Source organism: Schistocerca piceifrons, chromosome 3 (assembly GCF_021461385.2).
Source record: "Schistocerca piceifrons isolate TAMUIC-IGC-003096 chromosome 3, iqSchPice1.1, whole genome shotgun sequence".
NCBI lineage: Eukaryota > Metazoa > Arthropoda > Insecta > Orthoptera > Acrididae > Schistocerca > Schistocerca piceifrons.
Window position 1 is genome coordinate 342,778,449 of NC_060140.1, and position 16,499 is coordinate 342,794,947.

General features: G+C 40.7%; 1 protein-coding gene across 1 annotated transcript in view; it reads left to right on the forward strand.

Annotated features, from left to right (window-relative positions):
- The first annotated feature begins 1,486 nt into the window (after nt 1-1,486).
- The window catches only part of LOC124788146 (RAB11-binding protein RELCH homolog), a 136,004-nt gene continuing 120,991 nt past the window's right edge, over nt 1,487-16,499 (forward strand). The window contains exons 1-3 of the mRNA XM_047255292.1: nt 1,487-1,904; nt 2,109-2,270; nt 2,345-2,511. Of these exons, the coding sequence (XP_047111248.1) occupies nt 1,649-1,904; nt 2,109-2,270; nt 2,345-2,511 (585 nt within the window). The 5' untranslated portion in view covers nt 1,487-1,648. The remainder of the gene's footprint in view (nt 1,905-2,108; nt 2,271-2,344; nt 2,512-16,499) is intronic.

A 16,499-nucleotide genomic window follows, 5' to 3' on the forward strand; every position in this document is an offset into this window, starting at 1 on the left:
TATATTTATAGCCCCTGTGCCTATTAGAACCTTGACTAACTGTAAAAACAAAAATAAAACTGAACTGTTGAGGCAAAAACCTTAGTTTCTTATGTACCTTCAGTGCACTGTAGATAACATAACAATTTAGAAATAGTGTTCTTTGGAAAGCAACATATATATTGTAGTGGCTGCAGTTGCCAGATATCTCAATGTTACTCGTAATTTAATGCGACCTGGCAGGGCATTAGACTTCTGTACAGAGACAGAAATATGTATCGAAAAGATTTCAAAACCTGTTTTTACTCATTCGAAAATTATTTTCGAACAAAAAGACGTCCTCACAAAGGCGTGTTCACATCTGTGCGCCTTGCAGCTAGTCACTGTGTGACTGTAGCTTGCACAACACGGAAGTAGAAGGGTCCATTGTGAACACAGGTGTGAACGAAAATACTCACATTCACATGTTGAGGAAGAGGCATGCAACCTACAGCTGTGTCTCTACTTGCGTATGGGGCTAGCAAGGTTGCACGGTGACTAGGCGCAAGGTGTACAGGTGTAAACGTACCTTAAGACAACACATTAATAGCGTTTTTGATGTTCCCAAACGATTCCTACGAGATGCTCATTTCCATAACCACATCTGTGGGTCGGTTTTTTCTTCGTCACCTTCACTATAAGCTCTTCGGCTAAGAGTTGCGTAACTGCTGTACCAACGACTTCACTTGTCGCCAACTTGAAAGTAGCGTAAGTACCAATTCCAATTCCGGCGTGCGGAAACGCTAACGTGCGTGTGAGGGTAGTGGTGGGGGATGCATGTTTTAAGAAATTCATACCTATGGAAACCTGACTTAATGCGAACTGGCGCGGCATTTCACATATATGTTTTTGTACAGAGCCAGAATATGGGTCAAAAAGATTTCAAAATTGATTTTACTCATTCTAACTGAGAGTCGCCCTCGGCAAATAATTCCTTTATTAGCGTATTGGATGTTCCCAAACATTTCCTACATCATGTCTATTTCCATAGATGACCAACATTTGTGGGTCCTTTTTATCTTCGTCAACTTCAATACAAACTCTTCTGTTAAAGAACTCGCAACTGCCCTTCAAATAACTCCACTTGATGCTGTTTTGAAAGTCGTGTAAGTTTCGTTCCCGACTTCGGCGTGTGGTTGCATGCAAGGATAGCGGTGTAGGGGTGGGGATGCACTTTTAAGAAATTGATGCCTGAGGAAATCCGGCGTTAGCTAGGTAACTACCACAGCCGAATTTTCCGTATGTACCGCATATTGTAGTAAACGAAACATCCAAATGAAAAAGAATTGATGGTTGATTGCTCAGCTTTTTACAAAATTCAAATAATTATTTTAATTGTAACTTTTTATCGGATTTTGTTAACTGGCGAGCAATTATTGGACTGGTGAAGTGTCTCCAAACACGAATATTTGTGTTTCTCATGTTGGTATTTCGGAACTTGACAGTTGCATTGGTTGGCAGTCCAAAACATACAGGTGAGATGGTCGCAGATCATCTGTTTACCATCCACGCGCGCTGTGCGTTGTGAAATGGGTTCAAGTAAATCAGTTTGTGTGTTTATTGTAAGGTGTTTATAAGTGTTTCACAACAATGACGTGAGGCATCATAGTGTTTCGCTGCTGTGTAGAATATGGCAAATATATGTGGCGATGGTCTTGACCAGGATATGCATATGAACTGTGTTAAAGGAAACCCACACAATATAGAAATCAGTTACAGTGATATAGCAGTGAAGCTGCTAAAGGACAATTTATTGTTGACTGCGTTAGAATTGTATACGGAACTTCTTGAGGCTGGACGGGAAGTTACGAAACTGAAGGAATTTTTTTCGAACCCAGGAAACTTTGAACAGCAAGCTTACACAAAGCCTGACATTGTAGAGATACGTGAGTATTACTCAAAATATTTAATTGAAAAGTATTTTTTGTCGAAAGAAAAGCTTGTTACGCCCAACCATTGCTGATGTATTATTTCATTACGCGGACACATGTCGTCTGCTTAGTGGCAGATGTCGCTGACAGCTGTTAAGAATTAAACTCGTGATGATTAATATGCTAAAACTTGAATCCAATTTTTATTTTTGCCCACAGGCAGGTCATCGAGTCAGGTAACTCTAGATTCTCTGGATATAGGGCGTTATTCAGAGGATGGCGAAAGGGGTGTCGATGAAAGAGTTGCAGTTCTGGAATTTGAACTGCGAAAGGCCAAGGAGACAATCAGTGCACTTAGAGCCAACTTGACGGTTGCTACAGGTTTGTCAACCGATTAAATAACTGAGTCAGGTGCAGAATTAGTACTTTGTAATAAACTAATTGCTGTCTTACAGAGTCTGAAGCAAACACGCCTGAGGGTTCTTCGGCTAACAGACAACTGCACAATGAACCCATTAAACCTCACGAGCAGAGAGCACTTAATTTCCTGTTGAATGAATATTTGTTAACATATGGGTATAAATTGACATCAATTACATTCTCTGACGAGAATGAAAATCAGGTGAGAAATTATTGATCATGGTAGATACCCATTATGCCCTTTTTTCCCTTCTATTTCTTCTTCCCTCTGTGTCTGCTTCACTTCTGCTATGTCCCAGCCAAAAATAGGATTTCAGTACTATAGCTCATTTTCCACCTGCTCTCTTCACCTTTCTCACTATCTTTGCCCTTCTCTCAGTGCCATTATTTTTTCCTAGCATTGGCTGTGGGTCAAGAGAAATATTCGATACTTGTTGTCGGCTTTGACACATGATACAATGTTAATAGCGTCTGCGATGTCACCTTTTAGCATGTATTTTCACAATGTGGTTGTTGTTTGGTGAAGCCAACAAATGTGAAAGCAAAAAGCTTGGTTGTGACGACACATTGGTCCGTAGCTTAGCCCATTTGAAAAAAAAAAAAAAAAAAAAAAAAAGTATCATGTTACAGTCACCATATTGTTTATGACATTTGTCACATTTGTTATGTCACAGGTCATACCAAGAACTAATCGTGAATATTCCTCATTATCCCAGTCTCTTGTTTGAAGTTACGTAAGAACACTATGCACGACAGCATTTTAACATAGAACCTTCTGGCAGATTATGGGCAATGCTCTTGTCCAATGAGCTCTCCAACCTACCCTCACGGCTTCACTTCTGCTAGTACCTCTTCTTCACAAACTTTGCAGAAGCTCTGTGGCACACCAAGCTGGTGTAGCACTCCTGGAAAAAGGGTCTTGAAACAGATCAGATAAGCTTCCATAATGAGTCTTTCCTTTTACCGCCCACTTGAGTTGGAATATGGCACACTGTTTTTACCCACCAGGAAGCTTCAAAGCAGCAGATACCCCTTTTTGACCATTGTTTCTATTGTTGACAGAAATAGTTCTCTAAGAATTACTTCCAATACGCCTTATCTCTAGTTTATCTGTATCACTTCAATAGGACATTGTAAGTAAGATTCCAGCAGTATCACTGCTTAAAACATTTATTGATTATTATGGCAGCATAGAAAGCACAATATTAAATCAAACAGTGAAAAGTCCAGAATGTTATAACAGTGATATGAAAAGGATAGATTGCTACTCACCACATAGAGGAGACACTTGAGTCGCAGATAGAAGAAAAAAAAGAAAAAATCTGCTGAACTTTTAACTTTCAGACAAAAATTTCTTCAGAACACACACACACACACACACACACACACACACACACACACACACACGTCCCCCCTTCCTCCTCCATTGGCACAGCCTCCCAACTCTGCACCTACCAGCCCCAAACTGTCTGCACCATGGCCGTGCGTTCTGCCACAGCAGCACAACTTCCCCCACTCCTACCCAGCCATCCCTCCCTCTCCCTGTCACATGCCTCCTCTTTACCCCCACCATCCACTATGAATTGCTGGTCACATCAGATCTAGGCACAGCCTAGGCTCATAGACAGTAGCATGTTCTCTCTCTCTCTCTCTCTCTCTCTCTCTCTGGTGTAGGGAAGCAGCATTAAAAAATTACGTCTTTCCGTTGTCTGTCTGCAAATCAGTGCCTCCTCTACGTAGTAAGTAGCAATCTATTCTTTTACTGTTATTAATACCGAAAGTTGACAGACTGTGTCACAGAAATGAAACTGGCCTTAAAATTGGGATCATAACATGTAGGGTCCTATTGTGAGCTTCCATGGAAATGTATCCAATAGGGGGCAATATTTTAAATTTGGCATTTTGATACAACTGATTCGTTTGGTTTGAAAATGTCTCGCACCTTGGAAGTGAATCTGCCAGGAAGCATGCATCACATATTGTATGTCAAATAATTGCTACTTTTAGCTTAATATTTTTTGAAGGTTGATTACTTTGGTACCTAAAGGTAAGCATGCTTAGTATATGCGAAGTAAATCTTGTATTACCAGTATAAATACGAATAACACCTTTTTGATTTAATTATACCCAATATTTTGGAGTACAAGAAGATAGGAATTAAAGTGAGAAAATATAGAAATTTTGTTCAAAAGCCAATAATATTAGGTTGACCCTGAAAACTGAAATAGAAGAGACATTGGACCATTTAAAGAGTTCTGTTAGTCATTAACAAAAATAACCAGGAAAATGCCACTGATTAATACTCCTCAAAGTGGAGAAACAGGAAATTAAAAAATGTGTTACCTATGAAACATCACATCTGATTATGCTAATGACTTTATTGCATCATTTTCATACCTTCTATTTTTTTTAACTTTACTGAATTAATTAAAGTTCAGTAAAATGTCTTTTGAAAATTGCATTCTTTGAGGTCTTTTGGCTGAAGTGTGACTCAGGCTAGCATTCTGAGAGATGAAACTCCGAAGCCTCCCAAAACAAACTCAGATTGGATGATACAGCTGACACACACAAGCCTGTCTCTCAATTTTGGCACACTGTGCAGCTGGACAGCAGAATTCATAATTCTATGAATGCATGTGCACTATGTTGCACCCCATGGATTGAGATGGTCACAAATCCTGGAGTGGTTCCAGCAAGCTGTGATAGATCATTTTTTTTACTATAAACAGATGGTAAACTACTTTTGATTAAGTTGTGCCATGGGACAAGGGGGTGTACTTGTGGGGATGGCAGACAGGTGATGAGCAGGGATACTGCAGCCATGTATACTCTGTACTGAAAATAGAACTGGACTCTGTGTGGAATGACCAATCTGTGCAGCTTGATAAAGGCTGTGTGAGCAAGGGACAAGGAATAGAGTGGGTACTCTGATCTGGAAATGTTATGTAGGGCTAAATGTTCATATCCACCTTGACTGCAGGACATTGATTAAACCATCACCACACTGTGGAAAAGACACAATTTCCCATGAATTCAGGGATCGCAAAGAAAATAAAATAAAAATAGTTATAATGAAACTAACTATTTCCCATCACAGTTCACAGTGCTAGAGCTAGAGTTCATTAAAATCATAGATGATAGCATCTGGAAAAATGTAAGAATTGTGTGATGAATAAAGTCTGTACCCCAGAATCTATGGGGGCAAGTGTCCCCTCTCGCCATTCCCCCACTCTTACTGCATACCCCTCCCCCCCCCCCCCCTTTTGTAGATTACTCTGGTCTTAGAATGGTTGATACTGTTGGTATCCATGCGATGCATAGTCTTTCTTAACCTACAATACAGAGGAAATTTGGTGAAATGAAAATCTTCAAAAGTAAAAGATCATAAGGCATTGTTGATATTGCAAACATGAAACCAAAAAGTTGTGAACTCATAAAATCGAAGGTTCTCTGTCATGCACGTAATTAATTCAGGGTATTTTCAAGCCAAATTAAAGTATGTTATTGTCAGTCCTTTATAAGGAAGGTAACTTCACAAATGTCGATAACTACAGACAATCTCACTCCTTAAATAATTCTGCAGACTATTTGAGAAGGTAATGTACTTATGGGTGGTAATTGCCGCATATTCTAACAGGATGCTTACTCTAAAACATATTATCGCACAATCTGCAGCTTTGCCTTAAAGGATAGCCAGTTCATGATAAGCTCCTCGACAGACTGTTTCGCATTCGTTTGCATGCCATCATAGTCCATCACTTCTCATCTCCTTATTTCACCAATATAATTCTATATGCATCCTTTAAGAATGGATACCTAATTGAAGTTCCTGTGCAGTTTGTAATTTCAAAGCCATTTGCCTTTGATCTCAGTGGTGTGAAACTTTGTGATTGCTGTAGTGTGCTGTTTTTCATTCTGTGTTTTTGTGATGCAAGTTAATGCTGTGTTTTGGACATCATATCTTGAATGTCTGCGATGTCCAGTTTGTGAAGTGTAATGTGCACATCCCATAGAAACTTGATGTAAACACCTCGTGGACACTCATTTTCTGTCGCCCTCCTGATGCCCATGGTGAGTCATTAGCAGCTAATATTTTTCCTGTCATAATTGTTAACACAACACTTTCAAATGAGTGTTATTAAAGACTGGACTTACGACCTTGCACTTAAGGGGCTCCTTGTTGGAGTCTAGATTTCAAAGGGCTACTCTACAGAAGCATCTGTTTATACTTTTACTAAGCATATATCAAAAGTTTTGAATGATAGAATGTGACTAGTTAGGCTCTTCTGCTATGTATCATAAGCATATTATTTTGTCAATCATAAAATTCTATTAGATAAATTAAGCTTTTGTGAGATATGTGGTTCAGCACATGCCTGGTTTAGTTCTTATTGAAGGAACTGTATTCAGATAATTAAAGATGGATATTAGAGTAATACAGATAGGGACTCCAAATCATGTACATTTTGAAAAATAAAACTGAAGTTCAACATTGTTCAGTATTGGCTTATTATTGTTCTTGCTTTTTGTTACTGATCTACCTTTTTATTTGAATCGGAAGGCAGAATTGGTCCTCTTTGCAGATTATATAGGCTTAAGCATTATTTTCAGTCTGAACAAGAAGCATCCACAGGGAAAATAGTAAGATATTTTTGCTAAAACTCTTTAACTGGTTGTCAACAGTGGCTTCATTTTAAACATTGGTAGAAACACACTTTCCTGTTAGTATAGTGTACAAGTAAAACCAATAGAGTAGAAAGTTTGAAGTTATTGGGTACTTTTATTAATGAAAACGTAAAAAAAAAAACACACACACACACACATAGTGGAGTTGGTAAAACTTTTAGGTTTAATTAATTGTTTCATAAGAATAATAGCCAATTTTGGGGATGTAGGAATCAATAATGTAATATATTTTGATTTCCTATGGATTAATTGCTGCAAAGTTTTTTGCTGTGACATCCATGTGTAAAATCAGGTTTTAAGTCTGCAAAGAACTTGATTTCGAAGGAATCAGTTATGCTGTAGGCCGTCTCCATTCTATGGATGCCCCAAAATTCTAGCTCAGGGTGGGTTACACTCTCTTCACTGTCCATTTTGAATGCAAATCCTACTGCTGATTACATCACCCCAGTATTTATAATCTCTCACATTGCTGTATGACACAAACTCCTGACTGTCAGCCAGCTTCTCACGAAGACTATGGTGAAAATGTTCAAAAATGTTAGTTTTAACTGGGACCTGTTGTGGCTTGAACACCAAGAAAATTTTATGAACTGAAAATATTAACTGCAGCTCTTAAGTATATTTTTTCACTGCTAGGATTTTTTCCCAGCAATCTATTGTAGTTTCAGAGTAATGAATATATTCTCTAGTAAAATGTTAGAAAAATAATTATCATCATTTCCTTCTAGCGAATGTCATCTTGGCACCGAAAGGAGTAAAATACTCCACTAAAACCTTGATTGCACCCCCAACCAACCCCCCATGAAAAAAAAATTTCACTTATAGCTGAAGTGTTATCAGAAGTAGATTAAGGTTGCACTTAACAATTCTGGCTGTGCCATAGAGTAAGTAGTAACTTGCAAACCAGCCTGTAACCACACAAACTTTTTTTCTATTCTTTTTTTCCCCTCATTTGTTTAACTGACAAATTCCACATTGTGGCATTTTTCATAAATGTGTATAAAGAAGATGATTTTAAAAGATGACTCAAAAACTGTGATGTCTGCTGATGATATAAGCATAATAATCAATCTTACCTGATACAGCTTATATGAAAGCTGAACAGGTCTACAAATGCTTCATAACAAAGAGTTTCAATCTTAATTGCACAAAAATTCATATTATGAAATTTCTAACAAGCAAAAATAACTTGCAATCAGCAGAGTTCAACATTAATGGTCACATACTAATGCAAAAGTGTGTGTAAAATTCTTTGGGATCCAGTTGGCAACGTGATAAATTTCTACATCTACATCTACACTCCGCGAGCCACCTTACGGTGTGTGGCGGAGGGTACTTATTGTACCACTATCTGATCCCCCCTTCCCTGTTCCAGTCACGAATTGTGCGTGGGAAGAACGACTGCTTGTAAGTCTCTGTATTTGCTCTAATTTCTCGGATCTTTTCGTTGTGATCATTACGCGAGATATATGTGGACAGTAGTAATATGTTGCCCATCTCTTCCCGGAATGTGCTCTCTCGTAATTTCGATAATAAACCTCTCCGTATTGCGTAACGCCTTTCTTGAAGTGTCCGCCACTGGAGCTTGTTCAGCATCTCCGTAACGCGCTCGCGCTGACTAAATGTCCCCATGACGAATCGCGCTGCTTTTCGCTGGATCATGTCTATCTCTTCTATTAATCCAACCTGGTAAGGGTCCCATACTGATGAGCAATACTCAAGAATCGGACGAACAAGCGTTTTGTAAGCTACTTCTTTCGTCGATGAGTCACATTTTCTTAGAATTCTTCCTATGAATCTCAACCTGGCACCTGCTTTTCCCACTATTTGTTTTATGTGATCATTCCACTTCAGATCGCTCCGGATAGTAACTCCTAAGTATTTTACGGTTGTTACCGCTTCCAATGATTTACCACCTATGGCATAATCGTACTGGAATGGATTTCTGCCCCTATGTATGCGCATTATATTACATTAATCTACGTTTAGGGAAAGCTGCCAGCTGTCGCACCATGCATTAATCCTCTGCAGGTCCTCCTGGAGTACGTACGAGTCTTCTGATGTTGCTACTTTCTTGTAGACAACCGTGTCATCTGCAAATAGCCTCACGGAGCTACCGATGTTGTCAACTAAGTCATTTATGTATATTGTAAACAATAAAGGTCCTATCACGCTTCCCTGCGGTACTCCCGAAATTACCTCTACATCTGCAGATTTTGAACCGTTAAGAATGACATGTTGTGTTCTTTCTTCTAGGAAATCCTGAATCCAATCACAAACCTGGTCCGATATTCCGTAAGCTCGTATTTTTTTCACTAAACGTAAGTGCGGAACCGTATCAAATGCCTTCCTGAAGTCCAGGAATACGGCATCAATCTGCTCGCCAGTGTCTACGGCACTGTGAATTTCTTGGGCAAATAGGGCGAGCTGAGTTTCACATGATCTCTGTTTGCGGAATCCATGTTGGTTATGATGAAGGAGATTTGTATTATCTAAGAACGTCATAATACGAGAACACAAAACATGTTCCATTATTCTACAACAGATTGACGTAAGCGAAATAGGCCTATAATTATTCGCATCTGATTTATGACCCTTCTTGAAAATGGGAACGACCTGCGCTTTCTTCCAGTCGCTAGGTACTTTACGTTCTTCCAGCGATCTACGATAAATTGCTGATAGAAAGGGGGCAAGTTCTTTAGCATAATCACTGTAGAATCTTAAGGGTATCTCGTCTGGTCCGGATGCTTTTCCGCTACTAAGTGATAGCAGTTGTTTTTCAATTCCGATATCGTTTATTTCAATATTTTCCATTTTGGCGTCCGTGCGACGGCTGAAGTCAGGGACCGTGTTACGATTTTCCGCAGTGAAACAGTTTCGGAACACTGAATTCAGTATTTCTGCCTTTCTTCGGTCGTCCTCTGTTTCGGTGCCATCGTGGTCAACGAGTGACTGAATAGGGGATTTAGATCTGCTTACCGATTTTACATATGACCAAAACTTTTTAGGGTTCTTGTTTAGATTGTTTGCCAATGTTTTATGTTCGAATTCGTTGAATGCTTCTCTCATTGCTCTCTTTACGCTCTTTTTCGCTTCGTTCAGCTTTTCCTTATCAGCTATGATTCGACTACTCTTAAACCTATGATGAAGCTTTCTTTGTTTCCGTAGTACCTTTCGTACATGATTGTTATACCACGGTGGATCTTTCCCCTCGCTTTGGACCTTAGTCGGTACGAACTTATCTAAGGCGTACTGGACGATGTTTCTGAATTTTTTCCATTTTTGTTCCACATCCTCTTCCTCAGAAACGAACGTTTGATGGTGGTCACTCAGATATTCTGCGATTTGTGCCCTATCACTCTTGTTAAGCAAATATATTTTCCTTCCTTTCTTGGCATTTCTTATTACACTTGTAGTCATTGATGCAACCACTGACTTATGATCACTGATACCCTCTTCTACATTCACGGAGTCGAAAAGTTCCGGTCTATTTGTTGCTATGAGGTCTAAAACGTTAGCTTCACGAGTTGGTTCTCTAACTATCTGCTCGAAGTAATTCTCGGACAAGGCAGTCAGGATAATGTCACAAGAGTCTCTGTCCCTGGCTCCAGTTCTGATTGTGTGACTATCCCATTCTATACATGGTAGATTGAAGTCTCCCCCTATTACAATAGTATGATCACGAAACTTCTTCACGACGTTCTGCAGGTTCTCTCTGAGGCGCTCAACTACTACGGTTGCTGATGCAGGTGGTCTATAGAAGCATCCGACTATCATATCTGACCCACCTTTGATACTTAACCCAGATTATTTCACATTCGCATTCGCTAATAACTTCACTGGATATTATTGAATTCTTTACTGCTATAAATACTCCTCCACCATTGGCGTTTATCCTATCCTTGCGGTATATATTCCATTCTGTGTCTAGGATTTCATTACTGTTCACTTCCGGTTTTAACCAACTTTCCGTTCCTAATACTATATGCGCACTATTTCCTTCAATAAGAGATACTAATTCACGAACCTTGCCCTGGATACTCCTGCAGTTTACCAATATTACGTTAACTTTTCCTGTTTTTGGTCTCTGAGGACGGACGTTCTTTATCAACGATGATAATGTCCTCTCTGGTAAGCCGTCAGGTATTTTATCGTTTCGCCCAAGGGGGGGGTCCCTCTAACCTAAAAAACCCCCGTGTGCACGCCACACGTACTCTGCTACACTAGTAGCTGCTTCCGGTGTGTAGTGCACGCCTGACCTGTCTAGGGGGGCCCTACAGTTCTCCACCCAATAACGGAGGTCGATGAATTTGCAACCATTATAGTTGCAGAGTCGTCTGAGCCTCTGGTTTAGACCCTCCACACGGCTCCAAACCAGAGGACCGCGATCGACTCTGGGCACTATGCTGCAGATATTAAGCTCAGCTTGCACTCCGCGTGCGATGCTGGTTGTCTTCACCAAATCAGCCAGCCACCGGAAGGAACCAAGGATGGCCTCAGAACCCAAGCGGCAGGAGTCATTCGTTCCGACATGTGCTACTATCTGCAGCCGGTCACACCCAGTGCGTTCAATAGCTGCCGGAAGGGCCTCCTCCGCATTACGGACGAGACCCCCCGGCAAGCACACAGAGTGCACACTGGCGTTCTTCCCCGACCTACCCGCTATTTTCCTGAGGGGCTCCATAACCTGCCTAACGTTGGAGCTCCCTATAACTAATAGGCCCGCCCTCTGTGACTGTCGGGACCTTGCCGGAGAATCGGCCACTGGCCCAACAGGCGAGGCATCCTGTGGTGGCTCGGAAACGATGTCATCACCACTAGGAAGCACCCCGTACCTGTTGGAAAGGGGTAAGGCAGCTGCCACGCGGCCAGATCCCACCTTCGCCTTTCGGCCAGGCAAGCGCGAGCCCACCACTGTCCGCCATTCACCCTGGAGTGATGGCTGACCAGTAAGATGCTCACTGCCGGAAGACGCAGTGACATCAGGGGTTCCATGTGATTCCAAGGCCACCGAAGTAGGCATAGGTCTCACCACAGTTGCCCCAACGCCACTACGAGCCGACGCTTGTGCCTCGAGCTCGATGAGCCTAACAGACAAAGCCTCCACCTGCCCCCGAAGAGTGGCCAATTCTCCTTGTGTCCGCTCACAACAACCACAGTCCGTACACATGACTATGTTTACCCTACTCTATACGGTGACAAATTCCCAAGATAATCTTCTGATGAGCTACTCTGATAATCAAGAAACACTCACTGAAATACGAGACGCGAAAACTACGCTAGGTTTTCCCAGAAAAACTATTTAAAAGCTAAGCGCAGCAAATAAGTACAAAAACGCTTTATACAAACAGTACTCGCTGCTGCTGGTGCTCTCGCTCTGGCTGTCACAAGACAACTGCTGATTCAAGTGACTAGTGGCTAACGGCCGGGAAACAAACAAAAGACGGTTTTAGGGCGCTTTCTGTCCTAAACGATCAAGAAAACACTAAGAAATCTAACACGAAAACTACGTAAAGTTTTATCAAGAACTGTTAGTTACTATGCAGAGCAGATAAACACAAATAGAATCCCTTCCTTAGTGGAAGGTCGTAAACAAAATGCAAAATAAACGCTTTATACAAACAGTACTCGCTGCTGCTGGTGCTCTCGCTCTGGCTGTCACAAGACAATTTCAATCATATACACTGTCTGACAAAAAAAGCAGTGCACACAGAATATAGTCAGATGTCAATGAAACTTTGTACACATACACACCATCAGCGAGTATGTAAATGATTACAGTTACAATGACCACCAGAGTGCATTGGCATTGTTCATGTTTAGTGTTGTTACCAGGCATAGTGCATATAAGAGGTGTGAACAGTGTCAGATGTTGAATGATAACTGTAAAGGACATGGAGATGGCACACACATGTGAGAGACAGCATCATCCACTCCTCACAGAGTTTGAAAGTGGCCTTATCATGGGTCACCATTTGGCCAGCTTGTCAAATAGTGCAATATCCAGATTTGTGGGACATTTGAATGTGACAGTGGCCCAGTGTTGGACTGCATGAGAACATGAGGGCAGTCATTCTTGTCATCAGAGTTCCACTCCACCTACTCTCACCATACTGTGCACCAAGTACATTGTAACCCCTTCACATATGTAGCTACCACCTGTGAGTAACAGACCGCCTGCAATGTTATCTGTCATCCCACACCATCTGTTGGAGACTAGATGCAGCTGGTTTAGGGAATTTTCATCCCATGCATTTCCTGCAGTTAACCCCATAATACAAACGGTTATGTTTGGAGTGGTGCTGTGACCCAAGAAGCATGGATTGCTGATAAACTGCATAGTATGTTCAGTTATGAATCACCGTTTTACATTACCGTGAAATGACCATTGTGGGTGACCTAGGAAAAGTCCAATTCTTCTAAAGGTTTTTGAGAGGCACTGTGATCTCACACCTTGTGTCACAATGTGGGGAGCCATTGGTATGACTTTAGGTAGTGATTGAAGAATCTCTATGGCACAGTCCATGTGATGTTGAGATACTCTCATGACCAACAATATCTCCAGATCTTTCCCCAATAGAACATGTGTGGAACCAGCTGGGACGTAAACACGCTCTCCCTGCCAGTATCCAGCATATCGTGGACTGTTTACAACTTAGGGCCAACTTGTCTCAGGAGAGGCACAACAGCTTTATGATACCCTTTCCAACTGAAACAATACATGTATCTAAGCAAGATGTAGTGTAGTGTCATACTGATAATTGAAATCATATTGCCAAGTTCTTTGCAAATTTGATTCAATTATGTAATCACTTAAATAACATTACATATCCTCTCAACCTGTGAAGTTTCATTTCATGTTCCTCTCTCTTTCTGGGCTCTTCATATTTTTTGGTCAGGCAGTGTACAATCAAGAAGCTTGGTTTGACATGTGGTGTTCTTAGATTGATTTATCATTACATTGACCTGAAGTCGTACAAAATTATTTATTCAGCAGAAGTGAGTCATAAGAATATTGTGTATTATAGTTAACAACAGACACTTTGCAGAGGTACCTTGGATTCTTGTGCTCACTCCCCAGTATCTTTAATCCCTAATCGTTTGTTGTTGCTAGTGATAAAAATCCATTTGAGCTGAATTTTAATGTACACACTCACAACACAAGACACCCAATAATTTTCATGTAGGCTTTGCCCTCTTGTCTGGGGCCAAAGCGCAGTTACATAAAAAGTTAAGATTAAATGTTGATGACAAGCTACCATCCAGTACAAAATGACAAATTGAATCCCTTCAAAATTGAAAAAAAAGTGCATAGGTTAGCAGCTCACCCTTCTACAGATTATTTTATTTTCTTGAGTCAAGGATTAAAAATAATTCTTTTGGCAACCTAGCAAGCAGTAGTGTTCATCTTAAAGTTGAATGACAAGTGGTAGAGTATTGTGAATAACTCTTTTGTTAGAAGTATAGGAACTGTTTTCTTTGTTAAATGCCGATGGATTCATGTAAATAGTAAGCTACCCCTAGAACAACATCAGAACTCCTGTTGGAGTAGTGGCTTTCCTGTCACTTTACAAGACGACACTTAGCTGGAAGAGTATTGTGTTACTGAACAAAGGGTGTTCAGTTAGTAGCACAATGCATTTTATATCTCAGTCAATTCGAGTTGAAAAAATGTGGAATTTTTTGTGGGACATTGTGGAATATTCCTGCTCCAACTCCTTTCATGAAGTTCTGATTGATGGCAACGCTATAAGAAGCTTTCAAAATGTCATCTGTAATGGAGGTGCGTTCCAAGCAGAGAGCTGTCATTGAGTTCTTTTGGCAGAAAACCATAACATCACAGATAGTCATAGCGACTTGCAGAATGTCTATGGGGACCTGGCAGTGAACAAAAGTATGGTGAGTCATTGGCCAAAACGTATTTAATCAGTGCAACAAGGTCTTGCAAACCTGCCTGATGTCCCATGTGCATGCCAGCTGCAGAAAGCTGTGACTCCTGCAATGTTGCAACATGCACTCTTGTTTGAGGTTATCAATGGATCACAAACAAACACCTCCCACTGAATTGGACATCTGTTGTTAATGCTGATATATTTGTCCACTAGTTGGGGTACTAAAAGGTTTGTGTCCACTGTTTTCCTCTCTGCTTAATAGAAGACCATAAAGAGCTGTGAAGGACCATCTGTGCAGAATTCCTTGCGTGTTAGGAGGCTGGTTGTGACAATTTTTGTGTGGAAGGGAGTCAAATGCGATGAAACGTGAGTTCATAACTTCGAACCAGAATCAAAATTGCAATCCATGAAGTGGCACCACACCACCCGTCCTCAGAAGAAAAAGTTCAAAGCCACACTCTCAGCCAGTAAAGTCAAGATGACTGTCTTCTGGGCCTTGGAAGAGAATATTCTCTTTGATGTCCTCCCTCATGGGTCGACAATCAACTGTGAAATATATCTTGCTACCTCTCGCACCTTCTTACTTCCAACTGTTTGGACCAATGAAGGATGCAGTTTATGTGGGGAGATTATTGATCCAGCACGACATTGATTCTAGCATTGACTAGTAGTACCATGAGGGCACACCCATGCCAGTAAGGTGTTGTAAGGCCATCAAATTAAATGGAGATTATGTTGAAAAGTAGAGTTTTGTAGACAAAAGAGTGGGGAATAATAAGGTGTATTGTAATCCTGAATAAAACCAATGTGCTTTCAGAAAGAAAAAAAAAAAAAAAAAATTGTTGCATTAATCATTGACTGCCCGTTGTATACCTCGACTTGTTCCATATCCCTGAAGGTTCTCCTTCTGAATGGACTCTGCAGAACATGACTGAATGAATTGGTTCCTCAAATGAATTTCTGTTATGTTGGGTTTATAGATTACTTTGTAGTGGCTGCTCAGTTTTTTGTGTAGGAGGTGGTATATGAACCTATCTTCTATTTTGGATTTTCAAAATTGAAAATAATGTTATTGGATCAAAAATTTATCTAAAGTGCGTTTAGAGAACTATTTCTAGTAGTAGGAAGGCCGAAATGATTTGTTGGTTGGTTGGTTGTTTCGGGGAAGGAGACCAGACAGCGAGGTCATCGGTCTCATCGGATTAGGGAAGGACGGGGAAGGAAGTCGGCCGTGCCCTTTGAAAGGAACCATCCAGGCATTTGCCTGGAGCGATTTAGGGAAATCACGGAAAACCTAAATCAGGATGGCCGGACGTGGGACTGAACCGTCGTCTTCCCGAATGCGAGTCTAGTGTCTAACCACTGTGCCACCTTGCTCGGTAAATGATTTGTTCTGTGGTACTTTGACTTCATTAAGAGCTACATCAAACATCTATTGCTATATACAAAATAAATAACATAATACAGTCTAGAAGTACATGTCGGTATCAGTTTAATCTCTCTTCACTGCAGTAATAGCAAACTGATAATGGAAGCTAATGGCTATGGGAAGTCAGTAGCCTTTCATATTGCTGCCATTATAATACTAGGCAATCTAACAACCCAAAAATCT